Source organism: Guyanagaster necrorhizus (genome assembly GCF_019112545.1).
Source record: "Guyanagaster necrorhizus MCA 3950 unplaced genomic scaffold BT62scaffold_45, whole genome shotgun sequence".
NCBI classification, from domain to species: Eukaryota; Fungi; Basidiomycota; class Agaricomycetes; order Agaricales; family Physalacriaceae; genus Guyanagaster; species Guyanagaster necrorhizus.
Window position 1 is genome coordinate 10,796 of NW_025064924.1, and position 24,608 is coordinate 35,403.

At 49.2% G+C, this 24,608-nt stretch overlaps 11 protein-coding genes across 11 annotated transcripts; 10 read left to right on the forward strand and 1 right to left on the reverse strand.

Moving 5' to 3' along the window:
* Positions 1 to 171: 171 nt before the first annotated feature.
* BT62DRAFT_909764 (DUF1744-domain-containing protein) lies at positions 172 to 7,216 on the forward strand (the record flags this gene model as incomplete). Its single annotated transcript, XM_043183761.1, has 8 exons — positions 172 to 447; positions 499 to 624; positions 671 to 1,384; positions 1,437 to 1,759; positions 1,802 to 1,982; positions 2,031 to 2,216; positions 2,270 to 4,735; positions 4,784 to 7,216. The coding sequence occupies 8 exons, from the start codon at positions 172 to 174 to the stop codon at positions 7,214 to 7,216; spliced, it is 6,705 nt and encodes a 2,234-aa protein (XP_043034221.1).
* Positions 7,217 to 8,421: 1,205 nt separating this feature from the next.
* Positions 8,422 to 11,247, forward strand: BT62DRAFT_937691 (uncharacterized protein). The gene is made up of 4 exons (XM_043187379.1): positions 8,422 to 8,546; positions 8,597 to 8,628; positions 8,679 to 10,339; positions 10,391 to 11,247. The coding sequence occupies exons 1-4, from the start codon at positions 8,498 to 8,500 to the stop codon at positions 11,034 to 11,036; spliced, it is 2,388 nt and encodes a 795-aa protein (XP_043034222.1). The 5' UTR covers positions 8,422 to 8,497; the 3' UTR covers positions 11,037 to 11,247.
* Positions 11,248 to 11,617: 370 nt separating this feature from the next.
* Positions 11,618 to 12,475, forward strand: BT62DRAFT_1012317 (uncharacterized protein; the record flags this gene model as incomplete). The annotated part of the gene is made up of 3 exons (XM_043177911.1): positions 11,618 to 11,876; positions 11,950 to 12,243; positions 12,300 to 12,475. 3 exons carry the CDS (start codon positions 11,618 to 11,620, stop codon positions 12,473 to 12,475), a joined length of 729 nt encoding a protein of 242 aa, XP_043034223.1.
* Positions 12,476 to 12,597: 122 nt separating this feature from the next.
* Positions 12,598 to 13,604, reverse strand: BT62DRAFT_1012318 (uncharacterized protein; the record flags this gene model as incomplete). The annotated part of the gene is made up of 3 exons (XM_043177912.1): positions 12,598 to 13,001; positions 13,058 to 13,193; positions 13,257 to 13,604. 3 exons carry the CDS (start codon positions 13,602 to 13,604, stop codon positions 12,598 to 12,600), a joined length of 888 nt encoding a protein of 295 aa, XP_043034224.1.
* An 854-nt stretch (positions 13,605 to 14,458) lies between these two features.
* On the forward strand, positions 14,459 to 15,621 carry BT62DRAFT_849085 (xylose isomerase-like protein; the record flags this gene model as incomplete). The annotated part of the gene is made up of 2 exons (XM_043182465.1): positions 14,459 to 15,114; positions 15,168 to 15,621. Coding segments are annotated over 2 exons (1,110 nt in total), but the record flags the coding sequence as incomplete, so codon positions are not given.
* A 467-nt stretch (positions 15,622 to 16,088) lies between these two features.
* BT62DRAFT_569272 (uncharacterized protein) lies at positions 16,089 to 16,619 on the forward strand. The gene has a single exon (XM_043181425.1). The coding sequence runs from the start codon at positions 16,203 to 16,205 to the stop codon at positions 16,512 to 16,514; it is 312 nt and encodes a 103-aa protein (XP_043034226.1). The 5' UTR covers positions 16,089 to 16,202; the 3' UTR covers positions 16,515 to 16,619.
* BT62DRAFT_569285 (uncharacterized protein) lies at positions 16,620 to 17,793 on the forward strand. Its single transcript, XM_043181426.1, has 3 exons — positions 16,620 to 16,996; positions 17,049 to 17,493; positions 17,545 to 17,793. The coding sequence occupies exons 1-3, from the start codon at positions 16,724 to 16,726 to the stop codon at positions 17,595 to 17,597; spliced, it is 771 nt and encodes a 256-aa protein (XP_043034227.1). The 5' UTR covers positions 16,620 to 16,723; the 3' UTR covers positions 17,598 to 17,793.
* BT62DRAFT_569308 (uncharacterized protein) lies at positions 17,746 to 19,351 on the forward strand. The gene is made up of 3 exons (XM_043181427.1): positions 17,746 to 17,978; positions 18,028 to 18,755; positions 18,805 to 19,351. Exons 2-3 carry the CDS (start codon positions 18,038 to 18,040, stop codon positions 19,248 to 19,250), a joined length of 1,164 nt encoding a protein of 387 aa, XP_043034228.1. The 5' UTR covers positions 17,746 to 17,978; positions 18,028 to 18,037; the 3' UTR covers positions 19,251 to 19,351.
* Positions 19,352 to 19,411: 60 nt separating this feature from the next.
* Positions 19,412 to 20,388, forward strand: BT62DRAFT_937695 (uncharacterized protein). Its single transcript, XM_043187380.1, has 2 exons — positions 19,412 to 20,234; positions 20,281 to 20,388. Exon 1 carries the CDS (start codon positions 19,903 to 19,905, stop codon positions 20,086 to 20,088), a length of 186 nt encoding a protein of 61 aa, XP_043034229.1. The 5' UTR covers positions 19,412 to 19,902; the 3' UTR covers positions 20,089 to 20,234; positions 20,281 to 20,388.
* Positions 20,281 to 21,030, forward strand: BT62DRAFT_838005 (uncharacterized protein; the record flags this gene model as incomplete). The annotated part of the gene is made up of 3 exons (XM_043182433.1): positions 20,281 to 20,466; positions 20,532 to 20,678; positions 20,794 to 21,030. Coding segments are annotated over 3 exons (570 nt in total), but the record flags the coding sequence as incomplete, so codon positions are not given.
* An 893-nt stretch (positions 21,031 to 21,923) lies between these two features.
* Positions 21,924 to 23,228, forward strand: BT62DRAFT_909821 (uncharacterized protein; the record flags this gene model as incomplete). The annotated part of the gene is made up of 6 exons (XM_043183764.1): positions 21,924 to 21,993; positions 22,046 to 22,219; positions 22,270 to 22,322; positions 22,383 to 22,470; positions 22,525 to 22,610; positions 22,659 to 23,228. 6 exons carry the CDS (start codon positions 21,924 to 21,926, stop codon positions 23,226 to 23,228), a joined length of 1,041 nt encoding a protein of 346 aa, XP_043034231.1.
* Between the last annotated feature and the right edge of the window lie 1,380 nt (positions 23,229 to 24,608).

Here is a 24,608-nt window from a genome sequence, read left to right on the forward strand (position 1 = left end):
ATAAAAGCCGGAAGCCTGAGCCGAGAGAAGCTATGTCTGTAAGATGAAGAGAAGAAAAGAGCTGGACGTCGCGACGGTCACATCACGTGCCCGTTCATCTCCTTCGTCACAAACCTTCATGCCATTTTCTGCATTTTCTCCCTAAGCAATTCCATATTCGACGACCTTGACATGGCTCGAGGACGCGGTACATTTGGGCTCACATCGTCTCGTGGTAGAGGTGGAGGCTCGTTCCGGTCAGGTTTTCGTGGTGGATGGCGCGGCCGTGGACGTGGCAGAGGTGGCAGCAAGCCTGGTGAACCTGCCCCAAAACGCGAGGACGATGGAACACAATTGGCAGAGAGATTCGAAAAGATTGCTTTGAATGACGAAGTTGATGAGAAGCTTGGTTTTGCCAGAATACAGGAGGGTGGAATGAAGGAGGGCTGGCTGATCAATATGCATCCCGTGCGTGTTCTACGTTGTGTTACAGGATTTTCACTCACATACGTTGTTAAGACACTGCTCAAGGATCCAGACTGGCCTTCTGGAAAAGCCGTGGTTGATTATTATTTCATTCAAGATGATGGCGGAATGTTCAAGGCTACTTATGCCTACGAACCCTACTTCTGCATCGCGTGCAAGGTAAACTCTCTGTATTGTGCGCAAATAGAATCTCACAGAAGTGCAGAGTGGAACTGAATCCACTATCGAAGAGTGGCTAACTAAGAAGTACGAGGGACTCATTTGTCGAATCTCGCGCGAGCGCAAAGAGGACTTGAAACTTCCCAATCATCTCATGGGTCATTACCGTCTCTATCTTCAGCTCTGCTTTCGAAATGTGTCAGACCTCCTAGCCGTCAGGCGAGACCTCCTGCCTCTCGCTCTAGAAAATGGCTCCAAACGCGATGCCGTCGACGCTTATGCAGAAGTTATCAGTGCAGCTGCGGGTGGAGCAAGTATGGGCGTAGAGCTTGACGGGGAATTGGAAGGGCTTGGGGGAAAGGGGCCCAGGGTGCGCGATATGGACCCTCGGGAGTGCATCATTGACATCAGGGAATATGATGTCCCCTACTATCTTCGTGTCGCTATCGACATCGACATCCGCGTTGGTTTGTGGTATGCCGTGACATTCACAGCAGGTCAGCCTTCTTTTCGTCACATTGCCGAGCGTGTTAAGCGTGCGGATCCTGTCGTCATGGCTTATGATATAGAGACGACGAAGGCCCCACTGAAGTTCCCCGACCAGGCCATCGACCAAGTAATGATGATCTCTTATATGGTAGACGGACAAGGATATTTGATCACGAATAGGGAAATTGTCAGTGAAGATATCGAAGACTTCGAGTACACTCCCAAAGAAGGATATGAGGGGCCTTTTATAATATTCAACGAAGAAAACGAGGTCTGTAGCCGTCTTCGTTTCATTGGATCGTTTTGACGTTGAGAAACTCCAGGCCGCTACTATCAATCGGTTTTTCTCTCATATACAAGACATAAAACCGACTGTTATGGCAACTTTTAACGGAGACTTCTTCGATTTTCCGTTTCTGGATGCGAGGTCAAAGGCCAATGGAATTGACATGTTCCTTCAGACCGGTTTTGCCAAAGACGCCGAGGATGAGTATAAGAGCCGTACATGTGTGCACATGGATTGTTTCCGATGGGTGAAACGAGATTCATATCTTCCCCAAGGAAGTCAAGGTTTAAAAGCAGTGACCACTGCGAAGCTTGGATACAATCCTATAGAGTTGGACCCCGAGCTAATGACTCCGTACGTGTTTTGCTCCAGTGTTAAGAGCATGCCCTTATGACGCTTTAGGTATGCCATGGAGCAACCTCAAGTCTTGGCCCAATACTCAGTTTCTGATGCTGTTGCCACATATTATCTGTATATGAAATACGTCCACCCCTTCATATTCTCTCTCTGTAACATCATTCCGCTCTGTCCTGATGAGGTGCTGCGCAAAGGTACTGGGACTTTATGCGAGACCTTGCTAATGGTAAGTCCATGGTTTTCTTTCGCTCTTTGTTTTGACGTTTCTCGTTAGGTTGAAGCTTATCGAGGCGAAATCATCATGCCAAACAGACATGAAGAAGTACACGGTCATATGTATGATGGTCACCTTCTAGCCTCTGAAACATATGTCGGTGGACACGTCGAAGCTTTGGAAGCTGGTGTCTTCCGTAGTGATATCCAGACCGATTTTAAGGTTGTGCCTGCAGCCGTACAACAGGTACAAGGTCTACTTGGATGCATTACAGATTGGATGTTAACTAACTTGTGCAGTTGATTGATGAACTCGACGCGGCCTTGACCTTTTGTATCATCGAAGAGTCTAAGTCGTCTATGGATGACGTGACAAACTATGACGAAGTAAAGGCGGAGATACAGGCTGCTCTGGAAGTCATGAGGGACAATCCGAAGCGCACCGACAACCCACTCATCTATCACTTGGACGTTGCGGCGATGTATCCTAACATCATGTTGTCAAATCGACTGCAGCCAGACTCCATGGTCGATGAATCTGTCTGCGCAGTCTGCGATTATAACAGACCGGGAAAGACTTGTGACCGACGATTGGAATGGGCCTGGAGAGGAGAGTTCTTTCCTGCTCATCGTGACGAATACAACATGATCAGGCATGCCCTGAACCAGGAAACATTCCCGCCAAAGCGTCCTGGACAACCCCAAAGACGTTTTCCCGATCTCTCTCCCGCAGAGCAAACAGCTTTGCTCCACAAGCGACTCGGCGATTACTCCCGCAAGGTCTATAAGAAGATGAAGGACACAAAGATCGAGAACCGCGAGGCCATCATTTGTCAGAGGGAGAATCCTTTTTATGTTGATACCGTTCGAAGGTTCCGTGACCGTCGCTACGAGTATAAAGGTCTTCACAAGACCTGGAAGAAGAACTTGGACTCAGCGATCAGTGGCGGGAAGTCGATAGCTGAGATTGACGAGGCAAAGAAGATGATTGTATTGTACGACTCTTTGCAGCTCGCTCACAAGTGCATTTTGAACTCATTCTACGGTTACGTCATGCGAAAGGGTGCCCGATGGCATTCGATGGAGATGGCTGGTATCACCTGCCTTACTGGTGCGACAATCATCCAAATGGCGCGGGCCCTCGTCGAACAGATTGGACGTCCGCTCGAGCTGGATACTGATGGAATTTGGTGTATGCTACCTGGCGTGTTCCCGGAGAATTTCAAGTTCCAACTCGCGAATGGCAAAGCCATCGCATTCTCCTACCCTTGTACTATGCTGAATCATCTCGTTCACGCGAAGTTCACCAATCATCAGTACCACGATTTGGACCCCGAAACGGGCGAGTATAAGATCCACAGCGAGAACTCGATCTTCTTCGAACTCGATGGTCCTTACAAGGCCATGATCCTACCATCTTCGAAGGAGGAAGATAAATTGTTGAAGAAACGTTACGCCGTTTTTAACGACGATGGGTCATTGGCCGAGTTAAAAGGTTTCGAAGTGAAGCGGCGCGGGGAGCTTCAGTTGATCAAGATCTTCCAATCCCAGATCTTCGAGAAGTTCCTGCTTGGCATCACCACGCAAGAATGTTATACTGCAGTCGCGGGGGTGGCCGATCAATGGCTCGACGTCCTCTTCAGTAAAGCCGATAGTCTTGACGACGAGGAGCTTGTTGAGCTCATCGCAGAGAACCGAAGTATGTCCAAGACCCTTGCTGAATATGGTGGACAGAAGTCGACGTCCATTAGTACTGCTCGTCGTCTTGCGGAATTCCTTGGCGATCAGATGGTGAAGGACAAGGGTCTTGCGTGCAAGTTTATTATCTCAGAACGTCCAATCGGAGCGCCTGTCACGGAGCGTGCTGTCCCGGTTGCGATTTTCTCGGCGGAGGAAGGCGTCAAGAGAACCTACCTTCGCAAATGGCTCAAAGATAGCAGCTTAGTCAACTTTGACCTACGGTCGATCTTGGATTGGCAGTACTACATAGAGCGTCTGGGATCAGTAATCCAAAAACTCATAACGATACCTGCTGCTATGCAAAAGGTTCCTAATCCTGTTCCTCGTATACGCCACCCCGACTGGCTTCATAGACGAGTGGCTGTAGCGGGTGACAAGTTCAAGCAAAACAAACTCACCGATTTCTTCAAACCTGCTACTGAAGAGGAATCACAGCCTCTGCCGCCTCGGGACATTGAAGATATGGGGGAAGAAGAGACGCAGAGCAAGCGTATTCGTATTGCAGTTGTCAAACGCACAATTCGGCCGAAGATGCCGGAGCCCGAGGTTGAAGAAGAGACTCTTCTTGCAATACCAGATCCCTCCGTCAATTATTCCACCTGGATTAAGGCGATGCGTCCTCGTTGGAAGCAACGGCAGGATATCCGATGGAATACTTCGGCACCAGTCGTGCCATCCATGTTCCGAGGCGTCAAAGTCAAGACGAGTCGCACTTGGGACATATTACAAATTCGCCCGAGTAAGATTGCCGGTCGGTTTATTCTATGGTTGTCTGTCGATGGGGAGGTCGTCTCAGCGCCTTTACGAATTCCCAGAGAGATGTATATTCATCTCAGAAATCCCAAGGAGGACATCTTTCGACCTGATTTCTATACCTTTGAGAAAGTCACACGCAGTCTACCTCGTGAACGTCCGTCAACGAACCTTTACCAGCTGTCCGTTCGTGAAGATGTTTACATTGACATCCATGAGCACTTCATTGATCTTGCCAATGATCCTAATGTTGATGGAGTATTCGAAGAACAGGTAATGTATTTTGCTCTGAGTCAAGACGCATACTAATGCTTATGCAAGGTCCCTCTCGTTGTCCGAGGTGTTCTCAAATTGGGAAGGTCATGTACCGTTGAAGACCCCAATATGACTCTGAACCGGGGCCAGACCGTTGGTTTCGACCTTCACCAACTCGATCGCGCGACTCATTCGACTTCTGCTTCCCGAAAATACCTACAGGGGGGAATTGGCAGCAAATATATATTCCTTTATCACGCGTGCTCTGCGACTGCCCCACTGCATGTATTTGCCACCTTCTCGCCGACGGGTCCCGTCAAACTTCATGTCGTTGATCCAGCAACACGGCGTCAGCCTATATCCAAATTAGAGGCGACCTATGCCGACTTGAAGCAGAAAAGACAGCAAAAATACGGGACTTCTCCTTCTATAAGTTACGAGGACACTCGTGAATTTACTACTACATATCATTCCACCGATTCTACTGCTCTCAAAGCTATTTCGCGCGAGTTTGGCTTGATGGAAGACAAGTCATATACCGTTGTCATCTCTTCGAGCAAAGATCAGTCATATTTTGATCGATTGCTTCCGAAGCTGTCCAAATTTCCTGTACTCTCAATGACCAAAGCTCGGGGCCCTCATACGTTGGATGTGTTTCCATGGCAGACTCACGTCGCACAGAAGATGCTGAATCGGTATCTTTCGCTGGGATCATGGCTTGACCGTATGATATCACTCGCGGATTACTACGATGTCCCCATCGGACATATTAAGGGCGACCAGCCCCTCCTTCTTTCCGACATCTCATTCGCCCGCCGCCTCATCCAGAACGACATGATACTCTGGTGGTCACCTGGGGAACAGCCTGATCTCGGTGGTATCGAGAATGACCAGAGACTATCTGAGGAGCTCCCCACCACGGAGTTCCAATCAGCTGGATGTTACTCTAATGTCTGTCTCGAAATTAGCGTTCGAAACCTGGCCGTCAATTCTGTCCTACATTCCGTCGTCATTAACGAACTCGAGGGGACTGGTGGATCGACCGCCTTCGATTCTGCGTCCAAGACACTGGATGAGTACAAGAACGGTGAAGGACAGCGAGATCTCACCTTGGGCAAGTCGAATATATCTGCGCAGACGTTTAGCATTCTGAGGAATATGGTGAAAACGTGGCTGCTTGACAAAATCCATGGCGAGCTTGAGAGTCCGTCTGTAACAATCGACCATTTCTGGCGATGGACGAGCTCAAGCGCGTCGCAGCTTTACGATCCCAACCTCCATCGCTTCGTCCATGGCCTCATGCGGAAGACGTTCATCCAGCTATTGGCAGAATTTAAGCGCCTGGGCTCGCATGTCGTCTATGCCGATTTCAGCCGCATACTTCTTTCCACGTCCAAGCCTCCTGGTACAGCCCATGCGTATGCGACATACATCAACACCGCCGTCACATCCCACGAACTCTTTGAACACATTTACCTGCAAACGGATAAGTTCTATGACTTTCTACTATTCATGGACAAGGCCAACATGGGAGGTATCGTATGCGAAGATCCTCTCGCCTTAGAGCCCCCTGAAGAGCTGACGTTGGAGAACGACTGGAATATCGCAGAGTTCCTTCCTCCGGCCATCCAGAAGGACTTTGGCGTCGCCATCCAATTCTTCGTGGTAGAACTGTACAAGATCCGGCAGCAAACGCATGAGGTATCACGGGCACCTCTACGTGCGCTGCGCAACGGTGCGCCTGAGTCCAGTCAACGGGATGTCACCAAAAAGAGCGAAATAGAGTCGACGCAAGAGTTCATCGCGCGACGTCTAACCAGGAAACTGCTCAAGCTGGTGAGAACCGTGCAAGAACGGCACAGAGAGGCTATGCTGAATGAAGAATTGATGGACGGCTTCGATTTTCCGGTTCTCCCCGGCTCTTACCTCCAGCTCTCCGACCCTGTCTTGGAGTTTGTCAAGTTCATTTGTGCGGTGTTCGCACTTGCCAAGGATTATCAGGTTGAAATTGGCTTGTTAAAGCGGAATCTACTCGATCTTATCGGGGTACGCGAATTCGCCAATGATGCCATCTTCCGTAACCCCTGCGAACCGCTCATCCTCTCCAACGTCCCTTGTAGGCATTGTGATGCCCTGCGCGACTTTGACTTCTGTCGTGATCCCGACCTGCTTCCGAATAACCTCGACGTCTCGCAGAGGTGGATTTGCTTGACTTGCCATGGGGAGTACGATCGGCAAGCTATTGAGTTCATGCTGATGAAGGTGCTATTCGATATGGAGAGGTCGTTTGCACTGCAGGATTTGAAATGCTCAAAGTGCCGGCAGATACAATCTGACAACGTATCCAAGTTTTGCCAGTGTTCGGGAGCGTATCAGTATACACTGAATAAGGGGGATGTGCGACGGAAACTTAGGACGATGGTCAATGTGGCGATTGTGCATAACCTGGGAAGGCTGAGGGTTTGTATTAACTTTCTGTCCTTTGCAGCGTCTGTCTGACCTTTGGCTTCGTAGGAATGTGCTCAAGGCATGCTTCAGTCTTGGTAGCTGCATCGATACCGTTCTCTCTCTGTACCACCAAGCTGTATATATGTAATCTATAAAAAGTAGTGTATCCTGTTAATTTCATTCTTTTACTGACGCTTGGGGATGGTCAGGAACCCACGGGAGCCCGCACAAACGGGATGGAGTTTAGATTCTTCCGCGGAGCCAACTTGAGCCCCCCCGGGCCGGCCACCCGGAAGGGCGATTCGAGGCCCTGGAACAACTCCTATCCAACCTCTGACGTTTAGTTTACCTCCAATCCAAGTTGCGCTGAAGCGGCCGAAAGATGCATTGGCAACGATGTTGAGAAACGCGACAGAGATGGATGGCACGATGCTGGACGGAGGTGCGGGTTTGACTAATAAGGACGTTTCCGAGGAAAGGCCATGTCGACATGTTACTTGTAGCAATGCGACGTACAAAGAAATATTTGTGAGTGCGAAAATGGCGAATACGCGACGAACGTACACAGATGGTTTGTGGCGCATGTGCTAAAATATCCTACTGACCTGCCTAAGAATAATAATCTCTTCTTGCTTCTTATGAGCCTTAGTAGCCTGGCAAATTCCCTCTTCCGCCTTCCGCTATTTACCGTCCTCGTACCCTTCGTTCAGAATCTTCACCGCGCATCTCGCCAATCGGTATCTTGGTAGGATCTGGAACCTTATTCAAGCAAAACGACTGAGTTATGTTCAAGTTTTCTTGGATAGCTTGCTATGTCCCCAACATCCGTTGAAATTTCTTCATCGTCACGACATTTATTTGGAGGGGAGGGGATGAATAAAGGAGTACTACGACCCCTTAGAGCACTGACCGGGACTCAACTAGCTACTTAACTTTTTTAGAGACCCGTATGTTTTGACAGCGACCGCGGGTAACTCATTTATCTTCCCGCGAATCTACCGCACATGGTACGTAGCGGTACATGCGGTACCGATGAAGAACATGGCCAGCGGTGCAACCCAAAAATAAAATACCGCAAGGTCCATATGAATAATAACAAGCCTTACTAGAAACCGTACAAAACAGTGGATTTGAATTAGAGACCGGATATACCTTTTTGAAGAGCGATATCCCTCTCCGGGGTAATATGTGGAGAAACATTTGAACTCCGACACGTGGTGATGAGTCAGCAAACAAGAGAGGATCTGGAACAACCCTCTCCCTCAGTTTGCTTGGGAACAACCTCCCTCCGAGACCGTCTCTGTACCCCATACCTCCACACTGCGGGGTAAGATGAACCCGCCACCTGCTCCAGAAAAAACGAACAAGAAGGTCTCTAGAGGTTCGACATTTTTTTCCTCGCCACGCCCTTTTTTGACTTCCCTTACGTAGCATGCAACACCTGTCGTCTCAAGCGGAAAAAGGTCCGTTCATCCTATCCGTGTGCCAGCAGAGGTGCTCTAATGCTTCCTAGTGCGACGGCCTAGATCCCTGTTTTTTCTGCAAAGAAACTAAGGTCGAATGCTCCTATTCGCGCGAGCCTCGTCGTCGGGGCCCACCCTCTGGCTATCTGCGCTACACGGAGACACGAGTGACACTGCTCGAGACTCTGCTCGGTCTTTGTATCCTCAAACTTCGGGGGACTGTGTCATTCTCCGATATATGCCTGCAGTGCGTGGAGGTTCTCCATACGGAGAGTAAGACATGCACCCAGGATGTGTGGGACGCCTACAAGGTCGTTTGGACCGGTACAGATGCTGCCAAGATCCTCGATGATCTAACAAATACCTTTGCCCCGTTCGCCCAGCGGACCGACCAGGAGACATTTGCCAAGCCTTTGCTGCCGCCGCCGAATCCCAATTTGAAGTCAGGGAATGGACAGCAGCAGTCACCTTCGACACCTTCACAGCCGACCTTCTATCATGCCAAGGCCAATGGTCATTCGCACTCGCCGACTGTCATGCAGACGACGCCATCGCCTACCAACGAGCAACCTCATTTGTCTTATAATCTTCCTAGCTATTCCATGTCGCGCGAGTCTTTTGAGCGTACACACACGCCACCTCCCCAGCTCAAAAAGTATGATGCACCCGCATGGCCACGCGAAGACATTGATTTTCCCTTTCCTGTAACATCTCCTACGACCTCCAGAGCGCCCTTGCTATCATACCCATCCCCGATCTCAAATGCTTTTCCTGTGCCCACACCCCCTGACGTGGAGATGGCCACAGACCTAGATTACAAAGGGCTCCCAGACGAGTCCAATCCAGCGTATACTGGCAGCTACTGGCGCTCCGCTGATTTTGAAGCAATGTCACCGTCATCCAAACCTGATTTTCCCCCTCCAACGGAGCAAATTGATCTACCTCCTCAGCATATTCTCACCAATCTCGTTGACGTCTACTATACACACGTACACCCCAGTTATCCTTTGCTACCTCCACGGCATCTCATCGAGCCGAAACTCACAGCGCCTACGGTGTCGGAAGGCACAACATGCCTCATGCTCGCGTTATGTGCCTATGCTGGCCGGCTGTCACCGTCAAATCCGGCTTTGACTGTTTTTGGAGGTGATCCGAGCAAAATTGCCGCCGATTTATGGTATGAGCAGGCACGCGCTGCTATGAGTGCTCTTCTACGGAAGGGCAGCCGACTTGAGAGCGTTCAGACACTTCTGTTGCTTGCGCTGCGAGACCATGGACGCGGGTCTGAGGGCCAAGCATGGTTACTCATAGGTCTCGCCGTGCGTATGGCACAGGAACTCGAGTTAAAACCAACATCAGAAGTGTGGGGTGTATGTCTGACTCTCGACCTTCTTCTCTCTTTGCAGCTTGGTCGACCTCCAGGAATTGTCGATGCCCTTCGTCCACCCCCTGGCGTCGTGGACGATTCAGACGACCTATTTGTTCAGACGTCTTCATTATGCCGAATCGTTTCTCGTATCAATCTGCACCTTTATCTTGGATTCGAATTTCCGGCTGGAAACCCTATGGAGGCGCTCAAGGGGGAGCTTGATCGGTGGCATCACGACCTTCCTGTCCAGTTTCGTATATCTCTTGGCCATCAACCAGAGCGCAGGGTCTTGGAGATCAACATGTTCCACCAAGTGGCCATCATCCTACTCTATCGACCCTTGTAAGTCCTTATACCTATCACTCTTTCATCCCGCATCCTAATCGAAAATAGTTTCAAAGACAAAACGACACACGCAGCATTCCTTGATGCTGCGTCAACATTCAACGTTCTTCTTGACAAACTCACAGTGAACCCTTCCTCCCTGGCGCAGTCAAATCCTGCGATGATATACCTTATATTCACCACTGCGATCGCCCATCTCTCCGGGTACAAGCTATCGGTCCGACCGACTCTCCGTCTGCAGACCCAACTACACCTGATGAACTGCGCAGAGGCGCTGAAAACTATTGGCGGGACGTGGGAGCTTGCGAGGCGATGTTGGCGAAGGCTGGACCGGCTCATGGACGTCGAAGGGCTGAACCCCCAAAACGAAGGCGACGGGACCAAGCGGAAGCGAGACAAGGAGGAGGACCACCCGGTGAGGAACCTGCTTGGGAAAAGGGAGGAATCTACTGCCGTGTACGCGTCGGACGGGCTGTACGCGCCGACGGCTATGATGGATTGGAATAAGGACGGCGTCGCGGTTTCGCCATTGTTCTTGCCCGAGGATATATTCGACCCGACTGTCAACATCTTCTCGTCCGGCTGGGCGCAAGATCCAGCAGGCTCTGGTACAATAGATGCCTTGAGTTGGGATGGCGAATGGGACGAGAAGCTCTGGGGGAAGAGCTTTGGATTTGAGGGGATGACGGGGTAATCCTTTACCTTTCCTTTTAAAGATATAATTATTGGTTGGATTTATTATGTGTTGTACTATTACTGTACTGTTCGTGTTGTAGTCTACGACTTGCCTTTGACCGCCTTAGCTTTTACATTCACAGCTAATTCATCTCCCACTCTTCAGGGTTTCGGGCTCGAATATATCAAAAATACCCGTTCCACTCTCCTCACAATCCTTAATCGACCTAATTCTGTCTTTTGGGCAAAGAGGCTTGGGAAAGCAAAGGGACATCACCATTTATACCCAACGACAAGTCCGTCAGAAATGTGCGTACATTGATCAGAGTGCGCAAAGGGTGGCTGGGCCGTTCCCTATCTCACACTAGCTGCCATGCTTCCTGCAAATAGTCAGAAATAGAAATCGTCCCATGACACAAAGCTCACCTGTCTCACTATTTCTAGGAAGGAAAGCACAGGCAAATCACCACGAAGGTAATCAATAAAATTCCAAAAATTATCAAGACGTTCAACTCTGGATCTTCGGACATCAAAGTATCCTCTCCAAAAACGTCGAAGCGCCAGGGAAGATATCCACAGTTCAGTCACGTTGATCCCGGAATGCCTGACATCCACTCTCGAGTTCATGAAACATCCCTCTTCAACGACGTCGCACCAACCATGCCGTTCGACCACTTTCGCTTCAGCGTCAGATACCTCGCAGCCGATAGCAACCGCAAGGTATCCAACTACCCTCCCTCCGCTCGCACTATCCATCTACCACAGAGCCCATACGTGAACGAGTATATGACAATCCCACAGAATCCGACAAATAAGGATACCAGAACGATCAACCACGTACCCCAAGGGCTTCTCGCAAGTACAGGACCACTCTTTAGCCTCGATCCTGCCTTGCCCTCTCACTCATTCCGTCTTCCTGTATGCTACCGCAGACTGCACCTTCCAAGTTCCGAAAGAAGCGGAAACAAACATCTCGCCAAGAGCATCCCCTAACACACCCCGTCTACCACACGCATCACCGCAGTCACAACACCGCAACCCTCGTCAGCGCTCCGTGGACTGTCCATTGACACTCGAGCACAAAACTCTATTGAAACATCCCGCGGGAGTAACAATTATCAATGTGAACAACAGAGCACAACAGAGGGCTAACGAACGCCGCGACCACAGGAGCCCGAGGTTTCTAAAGATGCGCCAACAGGTTGCCAGTTTTTGGGTCAAGGATAGTTAGTTCGCTCTCCTAAGAAACAAAGGAAGGCATTGACAAGTCTCGGTGTGGAAGAACAGACTAAGCGAGGAATCAAAGGAGGCTCAAGAGACTATGTCTTTGCGGTCCTCTATTCGGTCATTAAAGCCATCAAAGTAGTGAAAGCATCCTGGTCCATACACCTGCCTAGCACACGAATCCCGGGGCCACCATTCCTCGTTCACAAATCACCGCGTCCGGACAGAGCGTAGAAGGAAGGAAAGCGGCTTACTACAGCCTAGCCAAAAACGTCGCATCCGCCTTCTTGTAGTAGAAGCACAGAAACCGAAGAGGGCGGACTTTGGTAATCGAGGCGCGAACAGAACCGTCATCTCTAAAGATAAGACACCTCCCCCGGAGCTACCAGTATCATGCCGTGCCATGGCATATCACCTACGAAAGCCACTTCCGCGTGCGTAGTCCAGCAGTCTCGCTTTCCTGTATGTTCCTCTTGAAAATCTCCTTGTAGAAGAACCCACTCCAGAATTGTCAATGTAACCATGCCACCGTAGGCCATGTGGATTTCGATGCGCACGCCGACGCTTCTGAGCCTCTCCTGTGATGTCCCTACATAGTCACAACCAGCAAGGAACACCGCAGTGACCCACGGCGATCGAGGGAAACTAAATCCACAGGAAACATCACCGGGATTTGGACTTGCCCCCTGACGAGGACAGACCAGCGGAAAAGGAGGTGCCAGAGACCTGTACGGACACTTTATCCCCGAAAGGAATGAAACTATCATGAAGCCGGGACAGTGGGGAAGTGGTGGACCAGCGACAAATAAATCTCACTGGCGTGGAAGAATCGCAAGTCGCGGAGTAACAATGGGGCGAAGAAGATCTTGGAGACCAGTACGGATGCCCAGCGGTTATCCCAAATGCTTGCATAGTGAATCTCTACGGCTGTGTGGAACCCACTCGACTCTGTCTGTAACACTCACAAAGATTCCGCGACGCTTCTCTGGCGCTCCAACTACGCCATCTTCTGCACTTGAAAGTGAATTCCGCGTTTCCAGTATTGCCTTCCCTCTTCACATGCATGACGCCTGACCCCAAAATAAAGAAGGGACATCTTGTACGCCAGTGGGTCATGACGCGCCATGCAGTGAATCGGGATCCCGAGGCAACACAGGCGAGATTCGGTACGTAAGAGTGCCAAAGAAGACGGGCGAGCGAACGAGCACTTTCCGGAGATGCGATAAGAATGCATGGGCACGAGTGTCAACGTCTGGCTAGAATGCCTGTAGAGATCCGCGAACACCCAAAATAACCAACGCGACGCATTCAGCCACTTTACACCCCGACGCCACGCCCTTTCGGTAGTTACTCTTATAGCCATTGGCAACAGAAAACGGTGTTTCTCAAGTGAAAACGTGGTCAAATGGCAGACTAAAGAGACTTAGGGTTAGACAACATTCACAATGAATGTCTGTGGCTTGGGCGGCAGGACACAGGCATAGAGAAAGTCAGCACGAAGAGAAAAGGGACCCGAAGCGTGAAAGGTCGAGAAAGACGAGAAAGCTGGGCAGGCTAGAGAGAAACTTGGGTTTGTAGATGGTGGCTGTTGGACAAGACGCGCTCAGGCGAAAAAACTGATTATACGGCCACGTGACCTGCCGTCGGCAATACCGAATTTGGATCAGAGATTCCCACAGGCCAATCATAACTAAGTTTGGCTCGAAAAGAAGAAAGATAGTCCTAACAAGCGGATCGAAAGAAATGAATGATTTTTTTGTACGAAGAAGATGATACAAAAGGATTTTTGGATAGTCTGCCCACATCTGTAGTACTGGGCCAACGTCCCAAACTGACATTGAAGAGACCCAGCGGTCCGCTCTTCTCCACATTGAATTCTGAGTTCATTCAATCTACGACGCAATGATCAGTACTGAATGACGCTAAGGCTCCAACGATCCACTTGCATTTTGAACGCCGGATTTAAATGGCACGGAAGAAAACGTCCCTGATCTGAACAGATAACACGGTTGAGCCTCGATTCCCCTCATCCTCCATCGTCCTCCAATGTCATGACACTGATACAACGTAAAAATCCATGAAACTGCATCTCATGGCTGTAGGATGATCTGTCAGCCCTCATGGGTCCAATCAAACGACGGAATAGGGATCATCCTTAGAGGAAAAATCCCATTCCGACGATCAAAAAGAGGAAACTGTCCTCTACCACTCTCTTTCCTTTCCCAAGCCATGCCCAGACCACAGTTCGCGATTGCGAGTCTCTCGCTGGGCTCGCACTTATACCACTCCCTGCCAACGAAGATCGAAGTCGCCTCTAGTCTCGGTTACGATGGCATCGAAATCTTCATGGTTGATTTCGAGGGCTTCGTAGCCGAAGTCATCGACCGCCAGCACCACCATCTCTTCTGCGAACCCTTCTCCCCGCGCTCCTTACCTACCCCCGACCTCGAGCGCGAGTGCGCTAAGGTCATCACCGCCTTGTGCGTTTCTCATAATCTCACCATACCCATCGTGCAGCCTCTACGGAATTTCGAGAACTTCAAAACTGAGTCAGACGTCCAAGCGGGGTTGGATAGCGCAGAGCGCTGGCTGAGATTGATGGAGTACTTCCAATGCGATCTCATGCTTGTCTGTTCCAACCATGTTCCTGGGCCTCATCCGATCACCGATACCTACACTGTGGAGATGTACCTCGATGCTCAGGCAGATGCCTTCCATCGCCTCGGTGAGCTTGCAACGACATATGGCGTCAGGATAGGCTACGAACCTTTATCCTGGGGAACTGTCGTAGATAACTGGGAGCTCGTCTGGGACGTTGTTCAACGAGTAAATCTTCCTAATGTCGGTATCATCCTCGATTCCTTTAACACCCTGTAAGATTCACCCTATCGTTACGATAAGCACCATCACTCATCTATCTTAATAGCGGCAACCAATACGCCGACCCAGCAACCGAATCATCGATTCGAGCAGAGCAGACGCTAGCCAAAATGATGGATAATCTCGAGAAGATGTCACGAACGATCCCCGGAGACAGGATATTCCTGTATCAGCTCGCTGACGCCGCCCGACCCTCGCAACCTATATTCGACGGCCCGGACGCACCTCGGAGGATGACTTGGTCTCGCGGGTCGCGATTGTTTCCCTGCGAGCCTTTGCCCGAGGACGTGGAACTCTCGATAGCAGATACGTCCAACCCCAATCTTCCTACCGGCTACCTCGGCTTCCTTCCAGTCGTCCAGATGACCAAACTGGTGCAAGAGACCGGATTCAACGGCTGGTGGAGCTTGGAGGTGTTCAACAAAAGTCTGTTGGAGCCGGATGAGGGCTGCCCATGGAGACATGGGCAAAGGGGAATTGTCGGTTTGAATAAGCTATGGCAGGTGCTCTCAGGAGAAGAAGCAGAGGAAGTCAGCCCCAGTGTGACGCCTCCCTTGACCGTCGACGGGGAAGAAAGTGAAAGCGACGAGAGTTTGGGCAGCTTCGACTCTGCTGTGGAAGGTGCGGTATCAGATCCCGTGGACCGGAAGGAGGCCGCCATGGATGCCAGTGCAGAGTAGCAGGAAACCGTAAGAAGGTGAATTCAAGACAAATTTTCATGGACATCACCTTTCTTTTTTTTTTTTGCTCACGAGATGACCTGACGAGAAAACGTCAATCTGTGTATAACAGTCATACTGAATGTTACCTGAGATATATAAGATACCTCTATGCTTTTCTTTTTTCAATACATGCTGGTCCTGCTGGGTTGAAACGTTTCTGTAATGTAGTATGAAGTAGATGCACTTCGCAGTATCAGATCATGTGAGGTTATATTTGAACCATTGCCCTTTTTATACATTAGCGCCTAATCCGCTCTCCTCCCGTTACATACTCCTGTTACCACATTACCTCCAGAGCTTGTGGAAATAATCGTATATGAGCTATGGCACTCTGAAATGCCCTCTGTCGACAGTCCTTCATGATGACTTGCCCTCGGATCAGCCGGACGTGGAAAGCTGTTTATGTCCCCATCGCCTCCCAGGATATTTACATCCTCAGTCCCGCATACATATACTACCTATCCGATATAGCCGGACGCCAGAAATCCATAATCTACCATGATCTCATCCCTCGACTTACCCACCTGCTATCAACCGGCCCTTGTGGATGGCTTCTAAACGACCCTACGGTACGTCGGTGGTCCAAGTCACCTCTCCCGTTTGATTTGTCTAACATGCAATCTTGTAGGATTGAGGTGCCTGGCCACTTCCCTCTATTGTTGGGAATATGAACGGTTGCAGCGGCCGTTACCTCATTTATACATGCAAGCTATCACTCCGGAGTATGGGTTATGAGAGAGTCGACTGTAGATGAATTTATCATATCACGTGTCCGTCCCTTCACTAGTAATACTAACCGATCTGTGCCACACCGTAGCTCGTGACCAGAAATAGAAATCGTCACCACCATGGCGAACCCCTTTCAGACTTACTGTCAACCATGGCTGGGAACGTCATTTCTCAGCTCCAAAAAGTCCCTCTCGCCGAACCTCAACCACACATATTCTCCTCATGGAGCAGCCCCGCCGTACCTTACAGTGGATTTGCTTCCCAGGACTTCCTATTAGGCGCAGGCATGGTCATATTACAGCCATCCTCGAACAGAGTTGTCGTCGTGTACGATTCTCGCACCAAGGAGTACTTTCTACCACGAGGGCGGAAAGACTTGGGCGAGTCTTTGGAACAGACCGCGCTTCGAGAGGCGTACGAGGAGGTCTGTGGCAAATCCTTTCTTCTCTTTCTTCTTCGTTCATGTATTCGTCCAGTCAGGATATAAAGCCGAACATATGCGCCTTTTCAAACCGACTCACCAACCACTATCACCACAAGACCCGAGCGCTTCTTCGAACGGACCTAGACTGAATAGCGAGCCTTTGTACATCACCGTGGATTCGTGGGCACCGAAGTCACGTAACGGACGTGTCATTGATTCCGGTGGCGAATACTTTGTCTTTTGGTATCTAGGATATATCGGTGCGGATGCAGTGAGTAGCTACACAACACCCAGTTTCTGCGGCATCTATTCAATTCGCCAAATTCAGGTTCATGTCCCTGGAACGGGGATGCCTGACGAAAAGACCTTTTCCGCTGCATTATACACAATCAAAGATGCAAAGGGGCTGCTGTTCAAAAATGAGAGAAAGGTTTTAGATTATGCTTGGGCGGTCTACGCTGAACACCACAGGTATCTGGATACACTGAAGCTTATAGGTGAGTAGTAGTTATCCATCCTAAGGATGTGTTTTAACTTTCTTGGTACAGAAAAGTCGAAGAAAGACGAGAAGTCTGGCTCAAAACTAACGCCCAGTAAGTAGATTAAATGAAAATGGCTTCTGTACTCCATGACCAATCCCCCTGAGCTGCGAGTCCTGCCTTCTTGCGATTATAGATTTTGGAGTGTTCACCGTGTACCTCTAAATGTCAAGGTCGATTGAAAAACATGTGATCCTGAGCCTAGGCGAGCAGACGTCCCTACTAGGTAGTATGGGCCTGCTCTTTAGCCGAACTAGCCAAGGGTTACCCTGGTACCTTTCTATTCCAATCACTCTTTTTGAGCAGTCTGACCGTCGGGGAGTCGGACCGCAAATGCCATTGTTCTTTCACCGTATCTCTTTCGGGACACCATTGTCTGTTTGCCACTCCTTTGCTTGAAAGGTCATCTCTAGGTTCTCTCCGACCGCATCCTCTGCCTTCTCGTGAGTGATTTTAATGTATACGTCGTTATGTTCTATCAACTGGTTACAGCATAGCATCCATGAGTCTGTCAGTGTTCCGTGATTTCCTATACTTTGGCGAGCGACAACGCTTTTCGTGTCAAGATCTGTACAATCGCATCATAACCTCCCCAAATATCCAACATGCCCTTCATATTCCTTCTTACTCACACATTCCTCACGCCAATGAGCAACATAATGAAATCTACATCGAGGATCACAACTCGATGACCCTCCGGTCCGACCCATATTTTCCTCTACTCTTAAGCCGCCTCAAAGATGAGCGTGTTCCCATAAATGCTATGGATATTCAGGGCTTAAATTGGTTCAATTTCCCGAATCCCTCAGCGTTCCGCTCAGCCCTTATATCCTTTCCCCACATTTGCGTGCTGTGTCTGGGATCAATCACGTGCTCCAGAAACGACATGAGATGTCTCGTAGCCTCGCTCCCCAAGCTCATTCGCCTCAATTTGAAGGGCTGCAAGTTACAGGAGTGGGATGGCACGGTGGCTGCGACCATCCCTCGAGGACCCACGTTAGAATCCTTCTCCATTGAGGTCGTCGACGGCGACTATGACGCGTGGGACCTTTTTACCAGTCCAGAGTCACCCGCCTCCTTGAAGGCATTGAAAAGGATCATGATCGAAGGAGACGGAGCCAGAGTCGTAAACGACAGAACCATCGTCGATCGAATCCAAGCATTGCTGGATCTTCCGGAATTTACCCTCGAGGATTTTGACATTGCATATATTAATTTAGGTAAGGTCATCGCCATGGAAGCCTTCAATATGCTTACACTCGTTTCAAGATGAAGGGCTCCAACCTCTCCATATCGAGGACGTGCAGGAGATCAGCATCACCATAACCCTGAGCGACGATTTCGACCAGATGAATCGCTGCGTCCAGTGGTGGACGACAACGTTTCTTGCCCTCCCGTCCCAGAATATGCTTAGTTTCATCACCGTTGAGATCACGGTAGACCAGCACAGGGTGCAGGGTGGTTCGATCCCGCCATGTGATACGCATTTCTGGAAGGCCCTCGACAAGGCCTTGTGTCGCCCGGAGATAAATCTAGATGGTTTGCATTTCTGGGTACATGCGAAGCCGTCTCCCAATTATATTCCTACGTATGACTATAGGGGAGTTATGCACTGGCTTTACAGGTATTGCCTTCCAAGGTGCGCAGCCAAGTACGAATCTAATTTCGAGTTGCATGATGAATATGACGAACTCGTCGATTTACTTCATATCTAGTATTTGACACATTCGATACAATTTGTTTCCCTATAGATATGGAGGAAACTCGTGTCCTGTAGAAGTTTATCTCTTTCCTGAAGCCTGAGGCCTGATCCGAGCTCGTAAGCTGGTCTAGTAAACCTCAGTTGGATGAAATCTCAGACAAGTCTTGGTGATATCTTCCATCACGCCTGTCATCCCGTAGAGCTTGCATGTCCCTACGGAGGATCTTATGCTCCTAACGTTCAAAGTCCAATGTAGATGGTGAATAGGTGCTCCGACAAAGAAAACCATCGGGCTTGGGGTTATCAATATCATTTAAAACCGGGAATATCGCCGACATCATATACTCAGTACTGCGGGAAAAGTAGTATTCCCACTACTGCTCTCCGCAGGTCTGCCGCTGGCTGTACTTGCGGACATCAGAAACTCTGCAACGGGCCGTTTTACACTATGGTCTTTCAAAAATCATTTTAGAAGACACCGCTAGGTCTTGTGAAACTTTCCAGACCGACCGACAAGCACCCCAAATTTCAAATTCTGATACTCTACGAAACCCTTTTCGCTTACTCTCTGATGAACACGCAGCGTATGTTTGAACATCGAAACTTTTGGCGATAGCTGGGACGTGGTCGTGGGTGACCTGGCGAAAGGGTCTTCTGAAACCGCCATGTTCAAATTCAGTCCAGAAGTTGTGGCGCGAGTCCTGGACTTTGGACTTATTCACTCTTCTTCCACAGAAGGCAAGGCTTGTCTGGCACAAGAAATATCCACTTGCAACGACAATGGCGAGTTTCTTGCGGGCTTGTTGTACTTGTATGTTATGGCGTCCTCGCCGTACGCCGTCCAAGAATGACGTTCACTGCAACTAGTTAAAAATCCGAAGGGTGCAACACCGACGCCTATGTCAGTCCATAGTCCCCGACCATCATTCTACGCAACGGCAGAGAACATCGCAGCTCTTTTGTCACATCCCACTTCCAGTTCAAGTAACGCTAAAAAGTTGGTAAGCAAAAAATTTCCAAAGTGTTGTTCTGAAGCTCCTCAGGCTTTGATGCGAGACAATTATCGGTATATACTGCCAAGGAATGTGGACAAAGACAGCGCTATCAACGGCCTGACAGTGATCAATATGGATGTGGGGGAGAGAATGAGAGGTACAGGGCCGGGTCACATATTCAATGAATTGATGACGGACCATATAGTCGGACTGTCAGATGCCGCGCAGAGAAAAGTATGTCTATCATTCACCCCCTTACATTTGTCTATGCTTCCATTTAACCTCAAATTGCTTGTCAGCTGGAATGGGCGTTTTCTGCTGCTGCCATTGTTCAACGATTTGCACAAATTTCGGTGGTCCAAGAGCTCAATCGAAATAATATTCACAGAGCAGAGAATACGTTCACGACAACGCGTGACTTCCACGGTCTGTTTGATGAACTCAGCGTCTCTCTTCATCCAATTGGGCAAGTAAGTAGTTATTTTTCTTCCTCTTCCTTCTGAATACAAGATCGTTATAGGATGATAGTCATACGTATGAAATCCGTACTTATCCTCTAAGACGAAATGCTGCGTATGGACTTCCGGACCAAGTGACACTCAGGATGCGACCGGCGGGCAAATTCCTCTTCCCAGCCGTTGCTATTTTCAACTCCATAATGCTTGTGCCAACATTTCCCATCTCTCAGGGGCAGGGGAGGTCGTGGGACAGCTATTCCACGATGTAGAAGACATAAAGGTCTTAGCAGAGGATGGAGGATCTCAAGACCTTTTGTCATTGGCACTTTCGTCACGCCTGCAGGCACAATGTGTATACGGATTGGAACATAATTGCAGAGGAGTATTTGAAAACTGTTTTGTCTAGATTCCATGCGAATTCCACTTTCGATAAAACTTCAAGACATGCCTTCCAACAGACACGGTCTGCTCCCAGTGACAACGTATTTTGGTCGACGTTGAAGATACCCTGGACGATGTCTTGAATATGTACCATGTACCATTTGCATACTCTTGGGAGTATGCGCAAGCCTTAATCTCGTTCCGCAAGAAAGATGTCCCAACAGTTTCAGGGATGACGAAATCATTTAATCTTGAATGCTCCGCCTTGGGGGAAGACTAAAGCAAAATGCCTCGTGCGAGAGTCAAACGTTCAAACGAACCGACTTGACTGTATATATCAATGACTAGATCCTTCAGGCACCATCGCATTCCCATTTGATCGCGTTCAAAATGATGATAAATAACCGTCTAGTCGAGTAGGTCCTTACGTGTAGTCACGTCTAGTATCAATGAACTGTAGTTAGATGATACATGGGCAAAGAATGGTGTCAATCGTATCACTGATAAATGTCCTGGCACCGTTTCAAGCATTCACTAGTACTAGTCATCCTTTGAGATCAACCAATACTAATAATGATCGTGATGATGCCAGGATCCTGATATGCCTCGCTAATTGGCATGAGAATTGATTTCAAGTTAGGCATCGTCGGGCGACTATCCAGGCCATCCATCGAAATTCTGCTTAGTCGTCCCCGTGGATTTCATGAAGCCACGGCATTTTATTCGGCATTCGGGTATTCATCTACCGGTTGCGTCCGGCGAATATAATGTAAGGCGCTGAAACGCTTATCGTCAATCCTGTCGTTTCTCGTCATGGTCTCTCCGATTGTCGACCGACTCTTGAGCTTGGCTATGCCTTTGAAGTACTTCCTGGCCATTCTCCTTCTTATCAACATAAGGTCCTTTCCTCTGGCATGGCACTGTACGTTCTCGAATACGACGCGTACAGGTTGAAGGGCTAAGCAATCTTCCAGTACGTGTTTTGGCGCCCTATTACAACCTTCGTATGCGGCATAGGCTACATCGTTTGAGCATCGTTCACAAGAACAAGTCCGGAAAGAAAATAGCGTCGCGGGCGTGGTGGGACTCGATTTCTCCAATTGGGAAAAATCCGTTTGCAATGACCATGAATTACTACAACTGGGCCAGTGAGTTTTTGCGCCCATTTCACTATCGTATTAGGCTTACACCTTGTAAGGTCCTGACGAGAGCGACTTTAATCTCCATCTCAGTAATTCATGCTATGCCAAGGTCAACGCTAACTCATACTGTTAAGCTTATCTCGAACGAGGCGTGCTTACCTGCATGCAGACACTAGACTCGGTCCGCTTCAGATGGGCATGCAAGTATGCGCCTCAACTCTTCCGTGAAGGTGTGGATGGGTACATTCCTCTGGCTGGTATATTCTCTACACTGTTTCCCTCACCACCACATCTAACCGAGTTCATCGCAGCCACACATTTCTTGTATATCAGAGAGATTCCCATGTTGGCATCGTACGAAGTTCGTCTCACCGTCGGGTCCTGGGGTGATAAATGGGTGCGTCTCCAGTCAGCCTGTCAATCGTCGTTCTGACACGTCCATCAGATGTACGCAATCGGTAAATTTGTCACCAAGCCAAAGAAGGGTCGGAAGACAGGAAAGAAAGTCGCTCCTTCGCCTGCTTCCAGTGTCTTCAATGGCCCAATTCGTACACCAGCGGACGACATTACTGCACCTACACCCCTCGAAGCCTCAACGCCCCTTCTCAGCACCGCCGACCATCCCGCCGACCTCCGAAAGCTCGCAGCTAAACTTGCTACTACTCACGAAGAACCCGACAGTGCAATCGTCCATTGCATATCTATCTCTCAGTTCTGTTTCAAGATTGGTCGTATCACCATCCCACCGGCTCTGGTCCTTGCCATTAATGGATTCTCCATAGGGGATTATTCTGTGGAGAATCCTCCGCCATCGTATGTGGCTGCGAAACATTTGCTAGAGCACGCTGACCCTAAAGCTATGAAAAAATTCTTGACCGGGGGATGGCGACATGTTCCGGAGGAAGAGCGCTGGTGGGAAGTGGCGCTGGGAGGAGATATTGAGAAGATGCGCGTCGAACGTTTGACCGCAATGGAGGAGATCAGGCTGGGTATGGATGCCCCGAAGGCATATTAATGCTGCGTATTTTTCGGTTCTTTCTTACTTTACCTCGTGCGCATAATGATTTTGATACCTTTAATACCTAGACTTTAGAAATTACGAGACGAAAAGCTTTTCCAGTGCGATTCACCTATTCCATAAAGCTGTAAATCCGTCGTAGAGTACTTAGTTAGCGAAGGAAAGTAGATAAGGGACTGGCCCTCCCAAGATTGGGGAATATCAGCCTATTCAAGTTGGTCTTGCCCTCAGCAAGTTGAACGACGTCGATGCCGGAAATCGAAGTGTGCTGTGGAACACTGGAAGTGGGTTGTGCTCGTCACAGGGATGTCAAACTTCGTTCATTCTCAGGTCAGTAAAGAATTGTGTATTGACGTCTTGACAGCGATCTTTGACTGACCTCTCGTGGTAGGCAGCTGCAGGGTTGTACTCAGACATTCACCTTCCGAAGTCTTAACCACCGAAGTAAAATTAAAGGGACGTAGTACATAAGTTAATCCGTCGAAGGGATATCTGTGTTACAGGTCGACGGTGTTAGAGACGGTGAGAACTTCCTGCGGTGGTTAAAGACAGTCAGCACAGACGATCGATATGACATGACAAAACACACCCGGAACGAACGGTAAAGAGAAGACAAGCTCGAGTCTTCGTTGAGATCGCCAGCACGAGAAGAATCCGTCGAATCCGTCGCTGATGATCCATTGCCGGAGGATGGGGAAAGGAGCGGAGGACAATTGTCGTTAACTGATGTCTCGGTGGTGAATATGGATGCAAGGACAGAAGCAGCCTATCTACCCAGGGAGTCGAAAAAGCCCAGATTTTCAGCTGATTGAAAATAAGTCAATGGATAAGAACAACTGCGATGACATGGGACTGACTGTGACGAGAGGGTAAATGATCTGGAGCAATCGGATGTATCAGTTGATACATCTCCCGGCGAAAAGATGCCCAGATGTCTGGAATGGCGTCAAGTGAAGTACGGCTTGCTCCTGAAAACACTTACAACACCGCTTATCTGCTGCTTGTTGCATATATATCCAGACGAATAATTCCAATTCAGTATCCTGAGACTCGTGGCTACGCAGTTCGACGCCACCACGTTTTCCGGTAGAGAATATTACTTTATACCACTTGGGTGAAAACGACGGTGCACGCATATCTGGAGGTGGGGGGCTTAGCGCGCGGTCGCCTTTGGAGAGTTGAACAATGTGGTTTTCGCACTCGATCCGGAACTCGAACGCCAAGTTGACATTTGCTATTGCAAGCTAAAGAAGGGAGGGCCGTTCAGAGCGGTCTACTCTATTGGGATATCGGGAACCTCTGCATCAAGACTAGGTATGACATCGTCGAAGAGTGTGGAGAGTGAAGCAGATAGACCAGGAGACTGTACAGTGTAGA